The sequence below is a fragment of the Cuculus canorus genome, chromosome 26 (genome assembly GCF_017976375.1).
Source record: "Cuculus canorus isolate bCucCan1 chromosome 26, bCucCan1.pri, whole genome shotgun sequence".
NCBI lineage: Eukaryota > Metazoa > Chordata > Aves > Cuculiformes > Cuculidae > Cuculus > Cuculus canorus.
The window spans coordinates 6,249,694-6,275,328 of NC_071426.1; the positions used below are offsets into that span (position 1 = coordinate 6,249,694).

The 25,635-nt window shown below is 47.5% G+C and overlaps 1 protein-coding gene across 2 annotated transcripts in view; it reads right to left on the reverse strand.

Moving 5' to 3' along the window:
• The window catches only part of GFPT1 (glutamine--fructose-6-phosphate transaminase 1), a 50,386-nt gene that overhangs the window by 16,658 nt on the left and 8,093 nt on the right, over window positions 1-25,635 (reverse strand). For both annotated transcript variants that reach the window (XM_054049710.1, XM_054049709.1), the window contains exons 2-16: window positions 20,574-20,681; window positions 20,025-20,132; window positions 18,560-18,685; window positions 17,701-17,759; window positions 15,110-15,244; window positions 13,483-13,544; window positions 12,637-12,716; window positions 8,496-8,601; window positions 6,785-6,948; window positions 6,109-6,204; window positions 5,710-5,807; window positions 4,506-4,626; window positions 2,638-2,795; window positions 446-560; window positions 30-157 (exon numbers count right to left, since the gene is read on the reverse strand). In XM_054049710.1, coding sequence (XP_053905685.1) covers window positions 30-157; window positions 446-560; window positions 2,638-2,795; window positions 4,506-4,626; window positions 5,710-5,807; window positions 6,109-6,204; window positions 6,785-6,948; window positions 8,496-8,601; window positions 12,637-12,716; window positions 13,483-13,544; window positions 15,110-15,244; window positions 17,701-17,759; window positions 18,560-18,685; window positions 20,025-20,132; window positions 20,574-20,681 — 1,664 coding nt within the window. The remainder of the gene's footprint in view (window positions 1-29; window positions 158-445; window positions 561-2,637; window positions 2,796-4,505; window positions 4,627-5,709; window positions 5,808-6,108; window positions 6,205-6,784; window positions 6,949-8,495; window positions 8,602-12,636; window positions 12,717-13,482; window positions 13,545-15,109; window positions 15,245-17,700; window positions 17,760-18,559; window positions 18,686-20,024; window positions 20,133-20,573; window positions 20,682-25,635) is intronic.

Sequence of the window (25,635 nt, forward strand, 5' to 3'; positions counted from 1 at the left end):
AACCACCTTGAAATAAAGGACTCTCTTACCAAAGCTCCCTCAAGACAGGTAGCGTAGTGGTAGCCACGTCCCATGATGAGAACAGACTTCTGATGGTACAGCTCTGTGGCCAGCTTCTGGATCTCATCATCCATACTCAGCACTTCTTTAATTAAGTCTAGAAAGAAAAATAAGGATTCCAGTTGTGTGTGCTCGTGCGCCTGTGCCTCTCAAGCCATACATACCGCTTACACTTCACAAACAGCAGCGGCTGACATGAAAACTGGACTCTATTTTTTAATGGTCCAGTTTAGTGCTTTGAGGGGCATTAGAGAGAACATGGCTACAATGTGACTCCTAACAGCCACGTTGGAGAGATCTGACCCCTCGGTCCTTCCTGCACCGCTGAAGTTCCGTGCTACTGAATCTTAATTGGCGAGAGGCAATAAATGCAGCAGTTTCCTACCTGGGAGGCCCTTTAGACCGCGCATGATTTCCTTGCGCCTTTCCTGCATTGAAATTCTGTCGTCGCACATCATCAGAGCAAACATCACCAATGAGACAAACTGGCTGGTATAGGCCTAACGAGGGGAAAGCGGGAGAGAAAACCTGTCATTACGACAGCAACCAAATGTTGTCACCTGCTACATAAAACCCTTAGATGAGCTGTTGACTTTATTCTTAACATATTACCAAATGGCAATTTTCGTCCCATTCAAGTAGCAAATATGAACCTGAAATTCACAGGGTAAATCTCATTTAAGCAAATCTCAATGGAGGGGTGTGATGGCACCATCTCCTTACACTCCAAGAGATTCAGATACAACAAGCAAAATGGAATATTTTGAAGATTCCCTGGTGACTATTAAACCTACTTTGTGAGCCCTGGTGACTATTAAACCCCCACATACCTGTGCATCCTTCTTTTCTGCAAGTAAATGCTGCAAACACTGAAGGCAGGCAGTGCTGGGGATGGAGAGTGGAAGCCCACCACTGACGCTTGGCCATCACAACAGTACAGGTAGCCACAATTTTTTGGACCGCATTCAAGGAAGACTCTTCACAATGAGGGTGGGGAGGCCCTGGCCCAGGTTGCAAAGGCAATATTGTGGCTAAGTTGTGGCTGCCCCATCCCTAGAAGTGTCCAAGGCCAGGATGGATGGGGCTTGGAGCAACCAGATCCAGTCAGAGGTGTCCCTGCCTATGGCAGGGTGTTTGGAATTAGATGATCTTTAAGGTCCCTTCCAATTTGAATCATTCTAAGTGATTTCCCACTCTACTTCTTTAAGAACAGATTCTAAACTCTTCACCTTGGCTCCGTATTTCTCTAAAAGACCATAGTGATGTCACAGACTTAGGGAAAAATCATCTGCACAGGCAACTGAAATTAGTGCTCATGGGAAGGCAACTCTATTCACAAACACACACGAAGCGCAGTATCAAAGAGCCACTGCAAAGCCTGGCCACTGGAGTCCTTAGAAGCCAAATGTTATGCAATGGACTGCAGCGCCTGCCAGCCGGGGCCTGAAGTTGCTGAGAAATAAGATTAAGGTTTGTAGTATTTCTGTCCCTAAACAATGACCAAAGAAACTTTCATGTTGCTATTTTGGAGAAGACTGAAACAGCTCTGCAGGAATCTAGAAAAGCTCCGTCACGCTGCCTCGCAGAGCTCGGTGTAGAATGGGATCTACTTTGCTTTGGTGCGGTTGAAGGTACAGGAGGAAATAGCATCAAACAGCCACGCTAGCATCGCTCGGGTTCTTTGCAATGTGTGCTCAAAATGAAGAGCGTGGCAACCTGAGGGCAGAATGTTTTAAAGTTCATTTTTCACAACCTTGGTAACACCCCCCCCAAGAGAGAAAATGCCATTTTCAGTTATCTCCAAACTGTAATGTTGGCTATGTGAAAACAACCCAGGGACAAACAACGCGTTCAAGAGTTTCTTGCAAGAGACTCATGAATTTTCCATGATCAAATTCCCCAATGAACTATTAAACTCAAATGTGGTTTTTGGCTGAATTTATGTAACAGATTGACATCATCTCGCCTCTAAATATAACTAAATCAAAGCAGATTTCACCGTGCAGAAGCACTTCATCAAAATGAAATGCAGCAAAGCCAGTTATTCTATACTGTATCACACACAGCCAGATGTATCAACCACTGAACAATTCTGTTAGCTGGACGCAAATGCTGGTTTTCTGTAAAAGACCATTCCCCCTTCAGCCAAAAGTACAGTTTAATATCGCACTTTTTAGCAAAGTTGTGCCATTAAGGGCAGTTACACACAAAGGTTCCATAATCTTGTCTTAAAAAGACTTCCTTTTTCATCTTCAGATCTTAGTTTAAACTCAGCCTGCGCCTCAAGATGGCAAAGAGGAGGATTCTTACTTTATAGGGAATTCTTCCTTCCGAACCCACTTTGCTTTCAAAGATTAATTTGCTTCCTTAGAGTGTTTCATTTACAAAAAAACCAAAGCCTTTTGCAAGATCGAAGGAAAACAAATAGTGTTGCTGGGCACGTGGTCATTAACTACAAAGTCAGTGATGGCTAAAAAGGGAACAGAAGGCATTTAAGAGAGGACCCACACTAGCCAACACCATCAGGGGAACATTTCAGTAGCAATAATCAGTGAGGTCTCTGAACTGATGACTCACCTTGGTACTGGCGACCCCGATCTCTGGTCCTGCGTTGATATGGACTCCACAATCTGTCTCTCGTGAGATAGAGCTGCCGACTGTGTTTGTTATCCCTACGGTTAAGGCTCCTCTCTCTTTGCAGTACCGAAGACCCATCAAAGTATCTGCTGTCTCACCTGAAAGACAGGAATAGACAATGCCGCGGTTCAGTACCAGTAACTGCTTCACTGGGGATGTAAAACTGCACTGAATTCCCAAATAGAATCTGAGAGGTTTGTATTTGCCCACACACCAGAGGAGTTCACAGTTATTTCAGCCCCAGCACACTGCGAGTTAACTCTAAAAAAGAAGGTAACGAAAACTAGAAAACACAAAATGTAACAATAGCATTCAGTGTAAGAAAAAAGGCAGTTTAAGTGTGTCTTCTTGAACAAAACCAACTTTCCACCTTCTCCTGATTACTAAAACTCATCTGGGGCAGAGTGGGGCGGGGGAACTTGGGTATTGGGGAGGGCTGGAGCTACAGTGGATGCCATGGCGCTAGGTTAGAGACAGCCTTTGGAGTCTTCCTGCCTGAAACCCATGGAACCGTTTGCTGCTGGCATGGAGCAACAACACAAGAGCTGCAAAATCTGTTGTCTGAGAGGTTCTGTCTAAAGGCAGTTATCCCTGTTCAAAAGGGTTTGCAATATGCCAAGAGAAGCTGGCTTAGATCGGACTGCACTTAACACGTTGATTCAAAAACTCTAGATGTAAAGAAGCAGAAAAAGTCTGTTTAAATGCACTTGTTGGGGGTGGGAAAGGAAAACTTGCAAACTCTTGTTTGGTATCAAAACGGAAGACCAGTTACAGAATTGTTGGAATGGGTCCAGAGGAGGCCACGGAGATGATCCAAGGGCTGGAGCTCCTCCCATACGAGACAGGCTGAGAGAGTTGGGGTTGTTCAGCCTGGAGAAGAAAAGGCTCCAAGGAGACCCTAGAGTGACCTTCTAGTACCTGAAGGCGCTACAAAAAACCTGAGGAGGGACCTTTTACAAGGGCCTATAGTGATAGGATGAGGGGGAATGGCTTTAAATTGGAAGGGAGAAGATTTAGATTAGACATTAGGAAGAAATTCTCCACGATGAGGGTGGGGAGGCCCTGGCCCAGGTTGCCCAGAGCAGTGGTGGAAGTGTTCAAGGCCAGCTTGGATGGGGACTTGAGTAACTTGGTCCAGTGGGAGGTGTCCCTGCTCATGGCAGGGGGTTGCATCTGGATGATCTTTAAGATCCTTTCCAACCCAAACCATTCCATAACTCTGTGATTCTAATGGCAAATGCAACTAAGAGGAAAGACAATATTGTAGTCTTGTTTTGCAGATGTCCTTGAAAGCATGTTGGGTGCAACATACAGCACTTCTTTTTTTACACTTAAGTGTGTCCTTTATCTCATATTCCATCCCAAGGTTGAATTTTTGGATACTTCTGTGTAACAGTTTAGTTTCTTTTACAGATCCAATCCACCACGTAGCTCAGTATCTCGCAGTGCTTTAACTACAGAACTAAGACTATTCAAAAGGAACTATCGGGCTGCCTTTACCCACAGCTCAGCAGCATTTTTTTGGTCTGTTGATTGATGGAGTATTTCCTCAGAAAGAGAGGAAACAAAACTACTCTCACCATATGTAAAACAGCTAAACAAAGCCCTGAACCAGCACGCAGATGGACAGGAGAGGAACCACAAGGGTTTTTCCCTCGTCTCTAGTATGTGTGTGCCAATTTCTTCTCTCACGCATCCCACATGCAATCCTACAGCAGGCACACGAATTTGGCCTTACTGCCTTTTTCCTCCCAAGCTCACACTTACAGGAAAGAGACAAGCGAGTGGGCGGTAAAGCGAGACCATACCTGACTGGCTGATGAAAAAGCAGACATCGTCTCTGAAGACAGGGGTGTTTCTGTCCAAGAAGTCGCTGGCTAGTTCAACCATAACGGGTAATTCAGTCAGCTCCTCCAGAACCTGACGGGTCTGGTAAAGGAGATGTTGGAAAGTCACATATTACACTGTGTCTGGAGTTAAAAAAAAGCCTTCTAGTTGTGAAAATTAGTGCTGGGTGACATTATAATTACTCAGTACACCCCAGACACAAGTAGCACAACTACCCCTGTGCAAAGCAACCCTACTTTGGGCACTGCAAAAAGCCTGCAAGGCCAACGCCTCTCCTCACATAGACTGTTCTTAAAATAAGTCTCACTTCTTATACAATGCTATGTATGTTTTATATTATGGGATGTCTTTCTATCAGACTATAACTGGTATTACTGAGGAACTCTGAAACCACCACCTGCATCCAGGCCAAGCCAGAAACTCGTTTTGGCTGTTTGATGGGTCACTGTTCACGTTATCTTACAGAGCTCGCCAAGTGAACAAACATTTTCTTTTCTGGTCCTTGTAAATCAGTGAATGCAGCTGCATTTTGCAGTGTTTCTGAGAGAAGCTGAAGGATTCCTCTGCGACGCTCTGCACGGCTTTTAACTGCAACTTTATGGGCTGCCACGCTACAATCTAAAAGGGATTCATCGCATTTTAACCAATGATTAGGTCAGGCCCCAACAAAACAAAATCGCACGTTGGCTGTACCCACAGCCAGTGATTCTGCACGGCAGTAAGCAAAACCTCTTCCCTATACCGGGCAAGCACGCAGATGTCTCCAAGCCAGCGCTGTCAGCGTAAATAGCAAAGGAGGAAAGCCCATCTGGTTCATGGTAGCTCCTACCTTTCTGCAGCATTTGCATTCTGCTCTTGCATCATCTCTTCTCCTGCCAACTGTCTTTAACAACAGCGCAGGGTTTGTGTTTTAAAGCCTTCCATAGCAACAAAAATCACAGGCAACATTTTCATAAGTATTCAAGTTCTTCAGCTCCTATTTCCTGCTGCTGTTGCTGGTGAAAGTCTGGTGTATGCAGTTTAGAAAAGGGTCTTAATTCATCAGCGTGCACTTGCTCAGCCTTAACCTAAAATCAACCCCTTAATCTTGCTTGACCAGGCGATACTGTGCCTGCTGTTCAATTCTGGCTACAGATAACTAACAGAACAAGACTGACCACTTACCGCAACCCCAGCGTGATAACTTGTCCCACAGGCAATAAGGATTAAACGACGACACCTCTGAATCTCCTTAATGTGATCCTTCAACCCACCAAGATTTACTGCAAGCAAGATTCAGACAGAAACGTCAGAGCCAGGTACCACAGGTTCTCAAGATCGCTGGTGTTAACACAGTGCGTCACGATCCCCAACGACTGCTTTGCAAACAAACCACCACAAAAAGTAATCTTGCAACCAGAACATGGAATACTGGAAGCGCTCACTGTGAGACACACACAGCCCCTCTTTTACACCAGCATGTTTTAATCTTCCATGTCATCACGTACTTCCCCTTCTGCAGTTACTGTCAATAACACCCAGACACTGAGCTGTCAAAAATAAAGGAGGCTTAATCTCAATTACCAGTGTAGTCATCAAAGTTGACCCTTCCTCTCATTGTATTAACAACGGATTCTGGCTGTTCAAAAATTTCCTTCTGCATAAATGAGCTGAAGTTACCTATACAAAAAAGAAACAAACCAAATGAGAACAAATCAAACTGCCTCCATCAAATCAAACTTACATTTTTCCTATAGGAAAAAAGCGTGGCCCAGAGTCCTGAACCCACCAGTCTGAGATTATTAAGCTGACACTTATTTTTCTACCAAAGCATCAGCTCATCATGAGCGCTAGCTTCAAGTTACTAAAACATGTTGATGAAGGCCAGATCTGGAATGCAAGCCTGCAAGGGATGAATCTTGGGAAAAAAGGATGCCTCCAAGCAGGAGGCAAAATTCACAGCCCCACAATTCTCCTCATTATGGTGTCCCAGAGGGGAAGTCCCAGTAGATACAATGACAATTTTTTCACCATGAGGGCAGTGAAGCACTGGAACAGGAGCTCGGACAGGCTGTGGGATGTCTGTCCTTGGAGATACTCCAAACTCGACTAAATAAGGCCCTTTAACACCCTGACCTACTTGGCCCTGTATTTAATGCAGGGATTGGACCTGACGACTTCCAGGTCTTTTGCAACCTGACTTATTTTGTGGCTCCAGGGAGGACCTGTGCATCTGCAGGTGACATCCAAAAGATTTTACCCTTCATGATTTGCTGAAGTTCCATCTGCAGGGTTTGGACAGCGCGTCCAGGGTGATCGCCCGCCGTGCGTTTGATCCGGTGGATGGAGAGACGGCCATCGACCACAGCTGCTACATCATCATCCTCAAGGAAAATCACTCTGTTGGTATGTTCAATGACGGCACTGCAAAAGCACACACCGTTTGCCATAAGGTATTAGTCTTCACAAAAAGAGAGGGGTGACAGCCCTATTTATAACCCAAAATACAGCTTCTGATTCAAGAAAGTTACTCATTTCAATGGAATTTCTTTTAAAATAAGAGGAGTGCTGTAAAGTAAATTTCCACACTGCCATTGTAACTGGATTTTTTCCACCTACTTCATTATTAATGTCAGTGCCTGCTTTAAGGAGAAACTGTGAATTCCTCAGACAAACGAGCACAAGCAGCAGTGTGATCTAACTGTTAAGAGCTAGAAAGTGGAAGTCAGGAAGAGAGTAATTTCCCCTAGCGCACCGGAGACCCAACTGCAAGGTTCCTCTCCTGGTTTTTCCAGTGACAAGCCACTGTCCCTCTCTGCATCTCATTTTCAACTGGGGACAGCTTGGCCACCTGTTAAAGTAGTCAGAGATCTGCTTAGAGCACTCCTAGAATTAAGTGCTATCAAATACCTTCCCCGCCCGTAGCTTACTGAGGAATATCATTTTGGAATTAACAGTGGGGTTTAAAATCTTTGGCCAGATTTTAGTCTGAACTCTTTTTTAGTTAAGCAAGGGAAGCTGTACTACAACAATCAGCTTTTGTTCTGACCTTCAGCAAGTCACTGAAAAGCTCTCTAAACTCAGAACACATCAGGGTGTTTCAAGACCCTCCTAAAAGCTCTGACGAAAAGAGAATCATAGAGTAGTTTGGGTTGGAAGGGACCTTAAAGCCCATCCAGTCCCATCCCCTGCCACGGGCAGGGACACCTCCCACTGGCTCAGGCCCATCCAACCTGGCCTTGAACACCTCCAGGGATGGGCAGCCACCACTGCTCTGGGCAACCTGTTCCAAGGCCTCACCACTCTCACAGTGAAGAAATTCTTCCTTATGTCCAGTCTAAATCCGCACCTCTCCATTTTATACCCATTCCCCCTCATCCTATCACTCCAGGCCTTTGTAAACAGCCCCTCCCCAGCTTTCCTGTAGCCCCTTCAGGTACTGGAAGGAGCTGCACAAGTCAACCACAGCAGTATTTTTACATTTCTGGAACAAGCATTTGTTTCCCTAATTCAGAGAAACCCAAAAGGTGGGGTAAGGCTACTGTCAAGCTAATCTTTCCTTCATCCACTGGGATTAAAATAAGCCACCTTTGATGATAAAGGAATTGCAGGCGTGGAGAGATCCCTGGAGTACAAAGATAATTCTCCTGATAATCAGAGTCTGTTCTGTTCATGCCAGCCTGCACTCTCTTCGCTTTCCTATCACTCAGGAATCTTACCAACAGATGTGCTTGGAGAAGGGTAACACCACTATTCCAAAGCGAGTTCTTATTTCTTCCACAAAAATCCTGATCTCAATCACTTTTGAGTCTTTCAGAGCTGCACACTGTAACCAGTTAACGTTTGTAAAGTAGTGGCAATGGCCACAGACAAGCAATTCCCTTTATTCATAAAGAAATCACAGCCTCCCCACGTCTTCTTCAAGGCCTCAGCTTTAAACAGCAGATTTTTATACGCACTGGAAACATTACCTGGCATCAGAAGCGAAGTAGTATTCCACAGCTTTCTCCTCAACAGGGAAAAGGCAGGTGGTGCTGTCAACACGAGACAGGCTGCAACTTCCCTTCTTGTCTTTACCTACAAGACATGAGGATTAGATACCGCACACTGGAAATGAGCTGCACTGCCAGTCCCGGACAGAGGTCCCAGGCACAGCCCAACCTGAAGTTTGATCACTGGAAACGGAACAGTGAGAACAGAGGGCAGCAACCGCACTCGGATTACCGTGCCATTTCTCAGTTTGCTAGTAAGGTTTTCACATGCTTTTGGATGAAGCCTGCAGGTTCAGGGTTCGTGCACAGCTTTGAGTTGAAAGGAAAATACCAGCAAAAATTCAAACTGAAGTGCATGTGTGGCTCCACTAGGAAACGAGAAACCAAGCTGCCTTATGAACAGTGATATTTACCAACATTTTCCTGGTTGAATGCTGGCTGGGGCAATCCCTCATTTCAGTACACGATGGGGGATGATGTGGTTGAGAGCAACCCTGAGGAGAAGGACTTGGGGTGCTGTTGAAGAGCTCAACATGAGCCAACAACGTGCGCTCGCAGCCCAGAAACCAACCGTGTCCTGGGCTGCATCAGAAGCAGCTTGGCCAGCAGGGAGGGAGGGGATTCTGACCCTCTGTTCCTCTCTTGTGAGACCTCATCTGGAGGATTGTGTCCAGTTCTGGAATCCTCAACATAAATGGAACTGTTGGAATGGGCCATGGAGATGATGCAAGGTCTGGAGCACCTCTGCTATGAGGACAGACTGAGAGAGTTGGGGTTGTTCAGCCTGGAGAAGAGAAGGCTCCGAGAAGACCTAATAACGACCTTCCAGTACCTGAAGGGGCTGCAAGAAAGCTGGAGAGAGGCTGTTTACAAAGGCCTGGAGTGATAGGACAAGGGGCAATGGTATGAACTGGAGAAGTACGGATTTAGACTGGACATAAGGAAGAAATTCTTCATGATGAGGGCGGGGAGGCCCTGGCCCAGGTTTCCCAGAGCAGTGGTGGCTGCCCCATCCCTGGAGGGGTTCAGGGCCAGGTTGGATGGGGCTTGGAGCCTGTGATCCAGCGGGAGGTGTCCCTGCCCATGGCAGGGGGTGGGACTGGATGATCTTTAAGGTCCCTTCCAACCCAAACTATTCTATGATTCTATGAATCTGCCCTGTTTATCATTTTAGTCCTCTCTCGTGCTCCTGTTTCACTACCCTCCCTGCAGCTTTGAGAAATCTAGCTCTTGCTTTGTCCATTATTATCAGCACCGGCTGAGATCCATTCAGAGCTGCCACCTGTGCAACCACACTGCTCTGCTGAGCGCCGGCTGATGTAACCCAAGCCTATTTCTGTCTGGCTGAGCATTCAGACAGCGTTTCTGTCTAGTGCGTTCAGACACAGGTCAAGAAACACTCAATGCTGTTCCTGAGCTATAAGACAACCAAATCATTCTGAGCCAAAAATTGTACAACTGGGGAACTGCTGCGAGTCCTCCATTATTGCCTGGGAAGTACCCAGGGGTGCAGGACACAGGACTTAGAGTCAACTTCTGAAGAAATGTAAAAAAATTTTATAGAAGTTCAGTATTTCACTCCTTGCTGAAGTCTGACAGACTCCAAATACTCTCAATTCCTCCACCTCCTCCTGAACTGCAGAACATAGTTCATGGTGAAGCTCATCAGGAATGCAGATGAGGACCAAAACACCTACTGCTCAAACAAAATTACTTGCCAGTGACTGCGCACGGTGTGGTACAGGGTGGGGGCGGATTAATCAGCTTCTCTAGCAAAACAGGACTATTGCTGAAGAATAATAACATCCACATTACTAAAGGGGGCTACAAGAAACTAGGGGAGGAACTTTTTCCAAGGGCATGTAGCAACAGGATGAGAGGGAATGGCTTTAAATTGGAAGGGGGTAGATTTAGATTGGACGTCAAGAAGAAATTCTTCACCATGGCAGTTTTGGGGCACTGGCTCAGGTTGCCCAGAGCAGTGGTGGCTGCCCCATCCCTGGAGGGGTTCAAGGCCAGGTTGGATGGGGGTTGGAGTCCCTGATCCAGTGGGAGGTGTCCCTGCCCATGGCAGGGGGTGGAACTGGATGGACTTTGAGGTCCCTTCCAACCCAAACCATTCTGTGATATTCATTTCATGAACTCTACTAATGTAGAGTTTCACCTCCTGGACACCGATCCGATCCAGTGATGTACATAGAGATGTTTAGATTTATACTTCTGCAAATGAAAAGGTAAAGAAACACTGCTCTCATGTTGATACTCAAGAAGAAGGTTCCACTCAGCCACCCATTCAGAGCCCTGCACTTTAGCTATTAAGTCAGTAAATGAGGAAAACAACTCCTTTGTTGTTGAGTTGACAGGACAGACTGATTGGTCTTTGAGAAAGGACAGCAAAGATGTCAGTGGCTGTTCTCCAACAGAAGCACCCACACTTGATCAAAACATGCAAATCTGATTTCTCAAAATACAACATTCCCCTGCCTTGAATGGATTACGCTTCTCCTCAGGGCATCTCTCAACCACATCACCCCCATCCTGTATTGAAGCTGGGGATTGCCCAGACCCAGGTGAAATGTTGACACGGTTCACTCTGCTAAGCAAGCAAAGGGAAATCAGTTCCAGCATCAGGTCAACCCTTCTGCTTCTGCCAGAAGCCACAACTGAGACGCACACTATGATCTGAAGGAAGGACACAGCTCTTTGACAATCTGAATCCTGGAGAATGCTCACAGTAGGATTATTAGCAGCCTCCTAACGAGCTTTCTCTCTATTGTGTAGTGGGTTTTTTTAAGGTAATTTACCGTTCCTTTTACTGTAACCAGAGCACGCAGCACAACCTACACTAAGGCATCGATTTTGCACCTATGGTGAGCGTTTTGTGGGAATATCTGAAGTGGGGTGGGTGGACTGACGGGCGGATTCTCCTGTGTGCTGCTCATGGTGTTTCTGTTCAAGAAGGAATTTTGATTATCCCATTTGTTTCACTGCATTACATGGAAAGCAATAACCACATATTCAAGAGACAATGCGCGTTTGTCTCATTTATGATTCCTTTCCTAAAGAACTGGAGGATTTGACTGGAATTTCAAGTATTAAGATATTCTCTGGTAGGCGCCCTCCTTCATTTTTACGGATATTCCAGCAAAAGAATGATCCGTAGATTGTGCAGCTGGACAGGGATTGGGGAAAAAAAAAACAAAAACACATGAAATATTCAGCTGAACAGTGAAAAAAATAGAAAGTGCTACATATGTACATTAAGGATTAGTGCTAATTATCCAACATCGATCAAGAGTAAACACAGAGCTCACTGGGACTGGTTCTTCCCATTACAGGGCAGCCAGTTACCACGAGCACCACCACTAAGCAAAGGTATGAGACACCGTGACAGCAAGTCCTTTGTATCACTGTGGTGCTCAGAGACCCAGTCCAGACCTCAGGGACCAAACAGGTCCAGATCCTCTGACAACAGTAGATTACAGGCCAACTTTTAGTCACTTCTCATTTTCAAGGCTGCAATGACATGTCTATGGGGGTAAAACCAATGTGTGAGAGAAAGATGGACAGAAAGCATATTGCCACATCACGGGTAACAGCATTCCATGGCTTAAAAATGATGCTGGGAAGGTTCGTGGTGGTGCAAAGCTCACAGCCTGCAAAGCAGTCATTGTTCATGACAACAAGCAGCCCATGAATGCCAACACGCCACATACAAAATACAAACTGAAGTACCCAAGTTTAATTAACTTTGCTATACTGAACTTTTCTATTGTATTTTATTCTATTCTGCTGCATTAAGATGCAGTTTCCTTGCACCCAGTGGACATTGAAGCTTTGATTATAAAACTAGAGGTCAGTTCTGCTGTGTACACACAGATAGCAGGGAGGAGAACATCCTTCAGCAGCGTAATTAAGGTCTAGGGTGGTATAGCATGTGGTTAAGAAGCTGATTAAAAAAAGAAAAGCTCTTTATTGTAACGGTTTAGTTTACAGCTGAATGTTTACAAGCATTATAGGTATTCCAGAGCATGGAGCAGCCTGTTGTCTCTACGCTTGTGCACTGGTCTGAGCATGACCAGAACGAGAGTGCTCTGGAGAAGGGAGTGCTCACACTTACCCGTCCGGTAGAGAATCGGGATGTGGTCGGTGGAGAGCTTGTGCTCGCTGCGCACTCCGATTAGCAGGGGGCTGCCTCGCCTGCAAGGAGACAGCAAGTGACAACCCTTAGTACCCAAAGACTCAACACCCTGACATCCAACCCGAAGGGGCCGTTATTCTCCAGCACTGAACTTCACTGAAAGAGAGAGTTGCTCCCAGAGAAGGTGTTGGTGCTGCAGACACAGGAGGCCACAAGACAGAGTGAAAGAATCCCTGAAAAAACACAGTGCAAGGATGTGAGGAATCTGACTCATGTTCAGTGGAAACTCTGCAAGAGTAACTGCAGTCCCACGGACACTGGAACCAGGGTCACACTGGCTGTTCCTCGCTGTACGTATCTACAAACTGCTGTCAACACCAAAATCCAAAGCTGCGCCAGGCACCCGTATGGTTAAACCGGCCCAACTGATGCCGATGGTTAGAAGAGCAGAGTAGAAAACCTGAACACCAGGCTGGCCCAACTTCAAGTCAAACAGAGGACTTGGCCAAATGCGGCCAGAAATGCAAACGCAAAGGGAGAGAGAAACACATCTCCTACGAAAGCTTGCACAGCCCCAGTCGACAACGAAGCTGTTCCAGACCTGCTGTGATACAGAGGGTCACTAAAAAATTTTCACAATGTTTCTGGGGAATTCCAGTTACCATAAAAGGAAAACAAGAGAATGAAGACGAAAACCAACAGCCCCGTCTGCCCCCAGCAAATACAGCATGAGGAGGACAACCTCTACTCCATCGTCTTCCAGTTTGGTGGGACAAAAAAAGGTGATACGTAGTGTGCAACATTCTTTCCCACAGCAACACTTACCTGGTACCGACTGCTTGGCCAGGATAGTGAATACTTTTGAACACAAGGGCGAAAGCACCTTCCTGGAACAAGAGAAATACAAACTGTTTATTCTTTCACTTGAGGCCTGCGCCACCATTTCAGGGTTCCCAGCCAGCAGCTGCACCCTTGTTACTTCAGACAAGGAAGAGATCCTGAGCAGAAGGTTTCATAGCCATCTTCAGACACACCAGAGGCTCCAGGCCCCTCATTCTGGAAAGGTGTCCCTCCCCTGATCCCAGTGGCTCATTCTCAGTCACTTCATGGGCTTCCGAGCTCCCAGGCAGACACTGCAAGCACTCTTGCCTTAGTTTGGAGTGCACTGAGGGGCAAGGGCAAACACCTGGTGAAAGAAGTGCCAGACCCCTGGAGCGGTAGCTCAGGTGTGGTGACACCAACAGTACAATCTGCCGGCAGAATTTGTCTGTTGTTGCTACAGCTCCTGCCAGGCAAATTCCTGAAAAGCCAACTCCGACTAGACACTCTGGAAAAAGAGGTGACCTGTGCTGGATGCTGCTCCTGTGCTCAGCTCAAGAAGGGACACTGGGAACCCCACGCCATGCAGGGCTGTTCCCACAAGGGGTCAGCATCCCTGCCAGATCCAGCTTTTGCGATGGTGCCTTCTGCAGAGAAGGACTTGGGGTGCTGTTGATGAGCAGCTCGACATGAGCCGGCAACGTGCGCTCGCAGCCCAGAAACCAACCATGTCCTGGGCTGCATCAGAAGCAGCGTGGCCAGCAGGGCGAGGGAGGGGATTCTGCCCCCCTGTTCCTCCCTTGGGAGACCTCATCTGGAGTCCTGTGTCCAGTTCTGGAATCCTCAACATAAGAAGGAGATGGAGCTGTTGGAACAGGTCCAGAGGAGGCTACAAAGATGATCAGAGGACTGGAGCACCTTCCTGTGAGGACAGGCTGAGAGAGTTGGGGTTGTTCAGCCTGGAGAAGAGAAGGCTCTGGGAGACCTTATAGTGACCTTCCAGTACCTGAAGGGACTACAGGAAAGCTGGAGAGGGGCTGTTCACAAAGGCCTGGAGTGATAGGATGAGGGGCAATGGGTATAAACTGGAGAGGGGCAGATTTAGACTGGACATAAAGAAGAATTTCTTCATGATGAAAATGGGGAGGGCGTGGCCCAGGTTTCCCAGAGCAGTGGTGGCTGCCCCATCCCTGGAGGTGTTCAAGGCCAGGCTGGACGGGCCTTGGGCAGCCTGATCCAGTGGGAGGTGTCCCTGCCCATGGCAGGGGGTGGGGATTGGATGATCTTTAAGGTCCTTTCCAATCCAAACCATTCTATGATTCTATGATTCCCTCTGTCCTACACCCTGCACGCTCACCACCCAACACCCAGAGCCTGGCTGCCTCCAGATTCTGTCGTGCCCCACAAGTTAGAGGTTTTCAACATGAGTATTGACTGCTGTAAAAGAAAAACAAATGTATGTCTGAGATGCAGTATCAGAGGTCAGAAAGACAAAGCCATTCCTTAACGTGTGCCACAGAACATCGTGCTGCACCAGCCCGGGCCCCCTGGGCACCTCTGGAGCACTGGCATTATTTTGTACACGTGTGGGCCCTGCTCTGGCCCCGTGTCCCCACCCTGCTCCCAGCATTACCAGCTGCTGGATGACCCTCTCCACCAGGGTGGTGAAGCTGATGTCATCGCTGTCCCGGTTGTCATACATGTACTTGACCAGTTTGGCGATGCTCTCCGTGTCCGTCTCCGACTCGAAGTCGTAGCCCTTGCTCTCCTGCAGCGACAACACATGCTGGGTAATCGGTCGCCCTCTGCCTCCCCTTCCCACCTTGCTTTGCCTTCCTTGTATTCCCTTTCTTTCTAGCCTTCCTCTTTCTTCCTTCTTTCCTATTCTCTTTTGCTTTTCCTTCCCTTTTCTCATTTTTACTTTCTTTTGCTCCTAGATTTCCTTCCTGCTTTTTTCTTGTTTTTCCTTTTTCCTTCCTCCTGCCTTCCTTCCCATCTTTCCTTTTTCCTTCAATTTTCATGTTTCCTTTTATCCCAGCCTTCTCTCCTCCTCCTTTCTTTCCTTTTCATACTTTGCTTTCTTTCATCCTTTTCCACCTTTTCTCTTCCTTCCTTTTTCGTTCTTCTTTTCTCCCCTTGTCTGCCTTTCTCCTTCCATACTGCTTTTCCTCTTCTTCTATTCTTCCCTCCTTTCTTCTCCGTTTTTCCTTAACCTTTCTTTTTTCAATCCATCCTTCCTTTTTCCTTCCTCCATACTTCGCTTTCTTTCATTCATCTTTCCTTCCTCCTCCTTCCTTCATACTTCCCTTTCATCCTTCTTTTCACCTTTCTTCTTCCTTTTTCTTCTTTTCTCCTTCTTCCTACATTTCCTTTTCCTTACTTCATTCCCTCCTGCCTTTCCTCTCTTCCTTCTATCCCACCTTTCCTCCTACCCCCGACTTCTCCCCTCTTCCTTCTTTCCTGCCTCTCCTTCCCTCCTACATTTCCTCTTTTATCCTTCTTGCCTTTTCCTTCCTCCGTCACTTCCTTTCTCTCATCCTTCTTTCCTGCCTTTCCTTTTTCTCTTCTTTCCTTTCCTCCTGCCTTTCCTTTTTGTCTTTCTTCTTTCCTGCCTTTCCTTTTTCCACCCCTCCTTCCCTCTTCCTCCCTTCATACTTCTTTCCTGCCTTTCCTTTCCTTTTTCCCTTCCCTCCTGCATTCCTGCTTCCAACCTTCTCTGCCTTTCTTATTCTTTCCATCTGTCCTTCCTCCCCCTCCTGACCTTCCCTTTTTTTCTTTCCTTTTCTTTTGCTTTCTCCTTCCTGCCTTCTTTCTTGGTCTTCCTTTTTCCTCACCCATCCATCCTTTCCTCTTCCATTTTCTCTTACTGCATTTCCTCTCCTTTTCCCTTCTCCTTTTCTCTTCTGCTCTTTTCTTTTTTCCTTCCCTCCCTCCCCTTGGACCCTTTTTCCCTTCTCCCATTTCCATTTCATTTCATTTCATTCCTTCCTTTTCTTGCCTCATTTTCATTCCTTCTTCCCTTACTTCTTTTCCTCTCCCTTTCATTCATTTCCTCGCCCTCCTTTTCACTTCCTTTTGCTTTCACTCCTCCTTCTTTCCTTCTCCTCCCACCAAATGGGAGTTGAGTAGGGGAAGAGTTTGGGAGGCAGTTGAGTGAGTGTGAGAACAGGAACGAGGGAATAGGGCAGCGACGAGCGGGTGATGGTGGGAAAAGGAGTGAGCAGAGGTGGGGGATGAGTGCAAAAGTGAGTGGGGAACAGGGGGAAGTAAATGCAGGAGTGCAAGGGGGGACAAGAACGGGAGCAAGAGGGAGACTGTGAAGTGGGAGGGTGAGTGCAATGTGAGTAAAGCTGAGAGTAAAGGAGTGAATACACAGGGGAGGTGGAGGGGGAGCATGTGTGAATAGGGAGAGGGAGCAAATATGCATCGGGAGTGGGGTCAGGAGTGTGGGAGTAAGGAGGAGCGGGAATGGGAAGGGGGACGAGTGTGAGTGGGGAGAGAAAGGGAGCAAGTGGAATAACGAGGGTTGTGAGTGCAAGTGCAAAAATGAGTCAGGGAACAGGAATGGAGGAGAGTGAAGGCGATTGGGGGCACGAATGCAAGAATACAAGTGTGAGTGGAGGAGTGAGACAAATGGGTCAGTGGGAGGTATGAGTGGGAGAGTGTAAATGTGAGTAGGGGGTGTGAGTAGGAAAAGGAGTGTGAGAATACAAGCAGAGAAGTGAGCGAGGAAGCGTGAGAGGGCAAAAGTGAGTGAAAATGGGAGTTAGTGAAGCACCTCTGCTCTGAGGACAGGATGAGAGAGTTGGGGTTGTTCAGCCTGGAGAAGAGAAGGCTCTGGGGAGACCTTCAAGCAGCTTCCAGTACCTGAAGGGAAGCTTTAAGAAAGCTGTGGAGGGGCTTTTTACAAGGGCCTGAAGTGATAGGACGAGGGGCTTTCAATATGAAGGGGGAAGATTTAGATGAGACATTAGGAAGAAATTGCTAACGATGAGAGGGGGGGAGGCCCTGGCCCAGGTTGCCCAGACCAGTGGTGGCTGCCCCATCCCTGGAGGTGTTCAAGGTCAGGTTAGATGGGGCTTGGAGCCCCTGATCCAGTGGGAGGTGTCCCTGCCCATGGCAGGGGATGGGACTGGATGGGCTTTGAGGTCCCTTCCAACCCAAACCATTCTATAGTTCTATGAGTGGAAGAGACTGAGCAGAGGAACAAGTGTCACCACTCACCAGGAATTTCCGCAGGTCTTTGTAGTTGGTGATGATGCCATTGTGGATGACAATGAATTCTGGAGAGAGAGAAAAGGCCCGCTCAGCCCTGGCACCAGCCCCCTGGGTGGGCAGTGGGCACCTGCAGGCCATGTAAGGCAGACAGCAGATGCCGCAGAACTATTGCATGAAAACTATTGGCTGAATAAAGAGCAGTTTCACCCCCCAGGGCGATTTCTTCGCTCTGTGCTCTGCCTCATCTGGCTTGGCTGGTAAAGGCAGAAGATAACAATGACCCAGGTGCCACCAGGGCTACTGAGATCCTGCAAATCTTCTGGAGGCACTTAAGGGCCTGGCAGTTTACAGCCTCCTGGAAGCAATTAAACACGTTCCTCCTGCCAGCTCGCCAGTGCTGCTCCTCAGGCAGCTACACCAGACACTAACAGAGCTGGACGCTGCTGCAGCAGCACAGAGCCCACCAGCATCCTTCTGTGCAGTGAGGATTATGGGAAAAGCATAAATAAATGGGGGGGGGGGGGGGAAGTGTGCAAAATTCCATTCCAAAGAATAGCCATGAAAATTTATACCATCTGATTCCATTCTGTGTTTCTCTCTTCCTGGAGCACCCACCCAATCTCTGGGCACTAGTGCCAACCCTTCCTGAGATTCCTCGCTGCAAACATGCTCTGTGGCCAGAAACGAAGGCCAAACTCCTCCAGCTTCACTGGAACTGGACTCAACATCACGGGCCACAACAAACACCTGCCCCAGGTGCAGCTGCCCCTCCCTGCGACGTACCAGGTACTGCAGACAGCACCAAGCTTTTCCAGACACTCTGAGACTGCTCAAAGCATGCGGGTCCTCAAGCAGATACACTCACCATTGTTCTTATCCGAGCGCTGCGGGTGGCTGTTGACAGGATTGGGCTCGCCATGGGTAGCCCAACGGGTGTGGGCGATTCCAAGGTGCACATCAAACTCAATGTCGAGGTCTATGTCCTGTTGCTCTGCAGAAGAAGTTCAAGTTTTTAGTAATGAGGGGCTGTCCCTCCCCCAAAGCAAACACGGGCATCGCCGCAGGCCTCCAGAGACCACGGCACAGTAACACCCACAGGGAAACAGAACCAGCAAACCCAAGAGGGCAGCAAGCCTGCTTGCAGGGGATTCAGAATGCAGGCACACAAGGAACATCCCCACATTCCTCACTCTGCCAAAACCAAACAACTTCTAAGAAAGAATCCAGTTGTAGTTTCTCTCCCTGGGTGCACCTTGCCATCCTGTCACCTGCTGTCAGCTGTGACAAACCCAGCCCATCTCACAGTTGCATGCTACCGCAGTCACAGTATTCATCACCAGCCCTTGTCTCTAGAAAGCACATCCTTAGCAGTAATATTTCTTTGGGAAACAAAATATTCCTTTTGTTCCCCAAGTGTATCCACAATCTCTTTAAAACTGTGTATCCTGCAATCTTCCTGAGCAGGCAAGCGTTTCTCCAGAGCTATTTTTTCTATCTTCTCACTCTGTAACGCACAGACCTCCTCGACGGCCCTTTCAGCTCCTGCTTTCTCTAGATCTCCCCACCTTCCTTATGCACAACCAGCACTGCAGTGCGAGGTTAACACTAGTATGGGCTACGAGAAGTCAAGTTACAACACTAGAGCAGTTCTTGATGGCAAACTAGAGATTCTGACTCCTCCGAAAAACATCTCCCTGATCTCACACAGTTTACCTGTATTCCACACCCAAAGGCTTTGTGTTTCTTTGTGTTCTGCACAGATTTAATGGACTTAGTGTTTAAATCTAGGGATCAAGAGAAGCAGATGCCCTCACTCTGTGTTCTCACCAAGTGGACAGACACACACAGACACCAGTGCTCTCCTGTAGCCCGTCACCACTCGCACGGACGGCTCTAGCTGGGACAAGCATTACATAAGAAAATCTAAAGTTTAACTGGTGCAGTTATTGAAGCAGTTCTATTTTTTTGCCCAAGCAAAAAAGTCTGATATCTAAATCCCAGTAATTCCCCTTTCCCCAGCCAAAGTTTTTCTTCGTTTGGGGTTTTTTGGGGTCTGTTTTCTAAAATGTATTTCACACTATTTCAGTTTAATAGGATGTGATTCCTTTGTCTTGAGGAATAAGGACTTCTTTGCAGCTTCATGACAACATCCAAAGGATCACTGGGTTCTTCACAGCACATGTGTGACTGTTTAAGCCTCTGGCACTTTAGACACAGTTATATGGAAACACAGTGTTTCCGGGGAGAACAGCGAATCGTTAAAACACAAACAAGAGGAGAGAACTTTTCAAGGAAAGAGAGCAGGCAAAGAACAAAAGGGAAATACATACTGTGCACTTCTTCGTCCAGAGCCTTCACTTTCCCCTTCTGTTTGATAAGCTGGATTTTGCAAGCGTTAGCTTCCCAGTCTTTGTCGTTTCCACCATCGATTCCCACACCTGAGCATGGAATGAGAAGAAAGAGTGTGAACTGATCTTTAAGGTCCCTTCCAACTCAAACCATTCTATGATTCCATGAAGGGCAGGAAGCACATTACAGTATTGTACACAGACAAATACTGCCCATGCTTTTCTCTTTACAGTGCCTCAAGCTGACCCTCCAAATAACAGCAACGCCCCCCTTAAATTGGAAATGCGGTGTTTTCCCCTCCTCAGCTTGCAGGTACTTTTACAGCCTCAGCTAATAGGCACCAAGAGTGTTTTATGGAAATCTGTATTTGAAAGCTAATCCAAACCTCTGCCCACAGACACATCCAGTTTGTGTTTCAGCTTTCTTTCAAAACAGAAGATAGTAGAAACCATTCATAAACACACCACGAAAATCATCATTTACAAGCCAAAATTGAAAAAAAAAACCTCCTGTTGCCGGGAGAGAAATACCTGCAGAATCATAGCCCCTGTACTCCAGCCGCTGGAGCCCTTTGATAAGGGTCTCCAGGATCTCCCGTCTTGTCCGGGGAACATGGTAGTTCAGGTAAGCAAAGATGCCTGTAAAGGGGAAAAGAGCAAATCTTGTAACAAAACTACAGCTCAGCAAACTCTGTAGATGCCATCTACTTGGTGTGGGGTCAAGCGAAAACAAACAGGCCTTTGCACTGAGAAGCCCTGGCAGGAAGGGACCATCACATCTCCAGCTTTCCTTACCTACCAGAGCTCCAACAGAGATGTCCCTAACATTTAAGAGATCAAAACTAACCACAAAATCATAGAATCACAGAACAGTTTGGATAAGAAAGACCTTAAAGTCCATTCTATTCCACACCCTGCCATTGGCAGGGTCACCTCCCACTGGATCAGGGGCTCCAAGCCCCATCCAACCTGGCCTTGAACATCTCCAGGGATGGGGCAGCCACCACTGCTTTGGACAACCAAAATGCCAGCATCCTTCTCGTGACACTGAAAGCACCTGAACAACACAAGTCTGGGTGCACCAGGGAAAAGGCCTGACGCAACAGAATGAGCTGTCAGGAGACAATGCCGTGGACAGGACACTAATCCTTCCAGATGGAAAGTTCAAGGCTCACTAACACTGATCGTTACATGCTGAAGAGCCACCTTCCAAAGGAATTCTTCCCTGAACCGCTTCCTCTAAGTTCTTCCCACAGACTCACTAAGAAAAAAATCATTTCACTCATGCAACCTAACCCCCTCAACCAAGGGAACTTTCTCTCGTAGGCTGCAAAAGCAGATAAGTTGTTGCTTCTATTTTTAAGCAATGATGGGGACACACAAATTCCTACATCTCCAATGCCAACTCTGGCTGTTTCAGAAAGGTTTCCTTTGGTACCACCACAAAGCAGCAGCAAAAGAAGTCATTTACTGGACGCTAGAAACATCCGCACTTGAAATCTCCCATTTCACCCAAAGATTTTAAAGAAGAAAAATACCTGCATGGAATAAAAGCAAGACAGGTTACACAAAAACATCCACGGGTGTAAGTGACTGGTAACACGAGGTACCAAAACCTCTTGAGCAGAGCAAAGTTAAGTCACACACACGCAAAAAACAGGTTCTTTTAAATACATCCCAAATCTCAGGTGTTTTCCTGCTAGCACTGCTGCACAGCCGGCCTCACTGTTCCCAAACTTCTATACTCGTGAGAACTTTTACTCCTGAGATGATACTGGAACACACAACTTTATGTTTACACACAGATCATTTTAAAAAACAGCTGAAAAACTGCATGCTTAAGCTGTGTGTGTTTTGGAATTAAATTCAATAATGCAAAAGCCTTCTGATGTCTTAATGTATTTATATGTAGAAAAATGGGCTACTCGGAGCTGATGGGTGCAGTGAATAAGAGAGCTGAGAAGTGTACAAGGGACATAGAATTGTTTAGTTGGAAAAGACCTTGGACATCATCGAGTCCAATCGTACCTGTCCACTACTAAATCAGATCCCTGAGCACCTCATCTGCCTGTCTTTGAAACGCCTCCAGGGATGGGGACTCCATAACCTCCTTGGGTCCCTGTAAAGTGCCTGAGAGCTCTTTTGGTGAAGAAATTTTCCCTAATGTCCAATCTGAACCTGTCCCAGTGCAACTTGAGGCCATTTTCTCCCATCCTGTCACTTGTTACTTGGGAGAAGAGACCAGCACTCACCTCACTACAATCTCCTTTCAGGCAGTTGTAGACATTGATAAGGTCTCCCCTCAGCCTCCTTTTCTCTAAACAGCCCCAGGTCCCTCAGCTGCATCTCATAAAACTTGTGCTCTAAACCCTTCCACAGCTCTGTTCCCTTCTCTGGACGTGCTCCAGCCCCTCAATATCTTTCTTGGAGTGAGGGGCCCAAAACTGAACCCAGGATTCAAGGTGCAACCTCACTAATGCCGAGCACAGGGGGACGATCGCTGCCCTGCTCCTGCTGGCCACCCCATGGCCGATCCAAGCCAGGTGCTGTTGGCCTTCTTGGCCACCTGGGCCACTGCTGGCTCATGTTCAGCCACTGTCAACCAACAGCGTCCTTTTCTACCACGCAGCTTTCCAGTCACTCTTTACCAAGCCTGCAGCTGCATAGGGTTGTGGTGGCCCAAGTGCAGGACCTGGCACTTGGCCTTGAACCTCACACTAATGGTCGCAGCCCATCAACATGGCCTGAGCAGGGACAAGGTTGTACACAGTCATACATTATTCTGACGCTCTCCCATCCCTCTTCTCTTTTCCTTCAACTACAGGTGTCAGGAAAAGCCTATCACGAGCTTCATCTTCCCATCTTTAAACCACCAACATTTGACGTTATGCCTCCCTGCATTTCTGCTGCAAAAAGAACAGCCCACCTCTCGCCTATTTTCTTCAGTATGGCTAGGATAAGTCAGATACTTGTTCTATCACTCCTCTTTCTTAAACCACCTTGTTGGGCGAAAGAAAGAGGAAAAAAGGAAAGGAAGCTGCTTTACTTGGTTTCTGTTGCTTCTGCCTTCATTTCCGCTAAATCCAAAGCCTTTTCTGATAACCACACGTAAGATTCTCAGGACCAAGTTTATGTAAACCAGCAGTTTCCCTTCCTTTGCTCCTGACACCCCAGACGGATCACATACACAGGCCAGCTGCTCCCATCTCCTGATGGCTTCTGTTCAACACGAGTGTTGGTCTCACGGACTGCATGGACAGGGCAAGCTCCTCCTCCACAAACCTCACAATTCAGCCAAAAGCTCAAAAGATCAAACACCAACCGCAGTTAACCTCTAGCATATCCCAAAAGTCCCTTCTAAAGGATATTCCCACCCCATCCTCAATCTCCAAACCCTTCTCTCCACCCTTCTGGTAATAAAAGGTTTTCCAGTTGGAAGCACTTGGTTCTCTGTGTTGCCAAGAGCTGCATTCTCCAGGCAAACAGCAACTGCCCTGCTCACAAGTGAATGGACTCCAAACTGCCATCATCCAGGCTGAAGGACGGCACATTTCAGCTATATCCCGGACACCTAAAATCCTTTAAACGACTTTCAGGTTTTACGCCCAAAGCACAACGCAGATTGCCTTATCGGCAGGCAGCTGGAAAAGCTCCTCTCTCCATATTTACCAGAAGCCTCTCAAACAGACGCCCAATGCACAAAAATATCAGGTGTGTACCACAAAGCAGAGAAAACCAGTACATGGGATGTCTCTGCAAAGGCACACTGGGTCCCAACAGCTCCCGCACCTCCCTTTACTCCCCAACCACCTACGATGGCATCCAGAGCAAAGCTCCTCCAGAAGGCACAATTGGAACCAGCACCAGGAGCTACAGGAACACAAACACTGCTCACGTTTTTCCATATCAGCTCCATAATTTGAGTTGAAACCTCTCTCCGTGTTTCACATACCTGGGAAGCACACGCTCACATTCCCACCCAGACCCTGGAGCTTTACATCTCTTTGTGAGATGGCACGGGGAAGCTCTTCACTCTGGTGTTCGCTGGGCCGTCAGACACCTCTCCAGAAGCACCCACAACCTCTGCATGCCCTTGGTGGGTTCCAGCTCTCTCGCTATAGCATCACCAGACCCATGTGGGCACACAGCTATCCAGTAATCTATTCCTTGACCATGGCACAATACCAAAAGCCACACAAGCAGGACGTGTTCTTTTGAGCAAAAGGGGACCAGTGACGAGCATTAAGGTGCTCTGGAGCCTCAACACCAGGCTGCTCCCGGAAGTCCTTCCCAGGAACCGCAGACGTGCAAGAGCACAAGAGCCTCATTGACAGTAGCACAGAGACATTTTTCACCAGTAGGGCTGCCCGCCGAGTGACTGTTGGGCAAACACAGAAGGGGTTCTCAAGCCAGTATGCCAAGGGTGAAACAGATCCATGGGGAAGGAACTACATGCAAAGGGTACAACGTGTGCAGGCCAACTGTATCCTGGGCTGCATCAAAACAAGCATAGCCAGCAGGGCAAGGGAGGGGAATCTGCCCCTCTGTTCCTCCCTTGTAAGACCCCATCTGGAGTCCTGTGTCCAGTTCTGGAAATCTCAACATAAGAAGAAGATGGAGCTGTTGGAACAGGTCCAGAGGAGGCCACAAAGATGATCAAAGGGCTGGAGCATCTCCCATGTGAGGGCAGGCTGAGAGAGTTGGGGTTGTTCAGCCGGGAGAGGAGAAGGCTCCAGCGAGACCTCAGAGCAGCTTCCAGTACCTGAAGAAGCTCCAGAAAGGCTGGGGAGGGGCTCTTGATCAGGGAGGGCAGGGACAGGATGAGGGGGAAAGGTTTTGAAAGAGGGGAGATTGAGAGGAGATCTTAGGAGGAAATGCTTTCCTGTGAGGGTGGGGAGGCCCTGGCCCAGGGTGCCCAGAGCAGTGGTGGCTGCCCCATCCCTGGAGGGGTTCCAGGCCAGGTTGGATGGGGCTTGGATAATCCTGATCCAGTGGGAGGTGTCCCTGCCCATGGCAGAGGGTGGGGCTGGATGGGCTTTGAGGTCCCTTCTAACCCCAACCGTTTCACAGTTCTATGATTCTATAAACACAGCCTCAGACCAGAACTGTTTCCCTGCAGGCAGGGCTGACATCTTTGTTAAATCTGAACCCAAACCAGATGGTAGCTTGAGAAGTCAGCATCTCTGCACATTTTAACAAGTTCAATCACACCTGGACTGAAAATAAACCCCAACGACACAAAACTTGAGTGCTCGACAGAGATCACAGCTGCCAGCCGTGCACAACAAAATGTCAGGGCACAAAGTAGGAACTGGCTTCCCCTGGGAAGGGAGGGCTCATCTGGAATGAGAGAGAAAACCAGCAGTGTTTATTGCTACTTGTACTGCAAACAAACAGAACGCATCCCTCAAGAAAGAAGCCAACTTGGCATTTGTCTCAGGCATTGAAATAATCTATTAATTACAGCACAATTATACTAAGATTATTCATGAGGACTGTGAAAAAATAATCTGAATCTAATACTAAGAATACCACAAAAAAAAAAAAAAAAACAAAGCAAGGAATTCAGTGTTTCTTATCAGCAAACACAGAG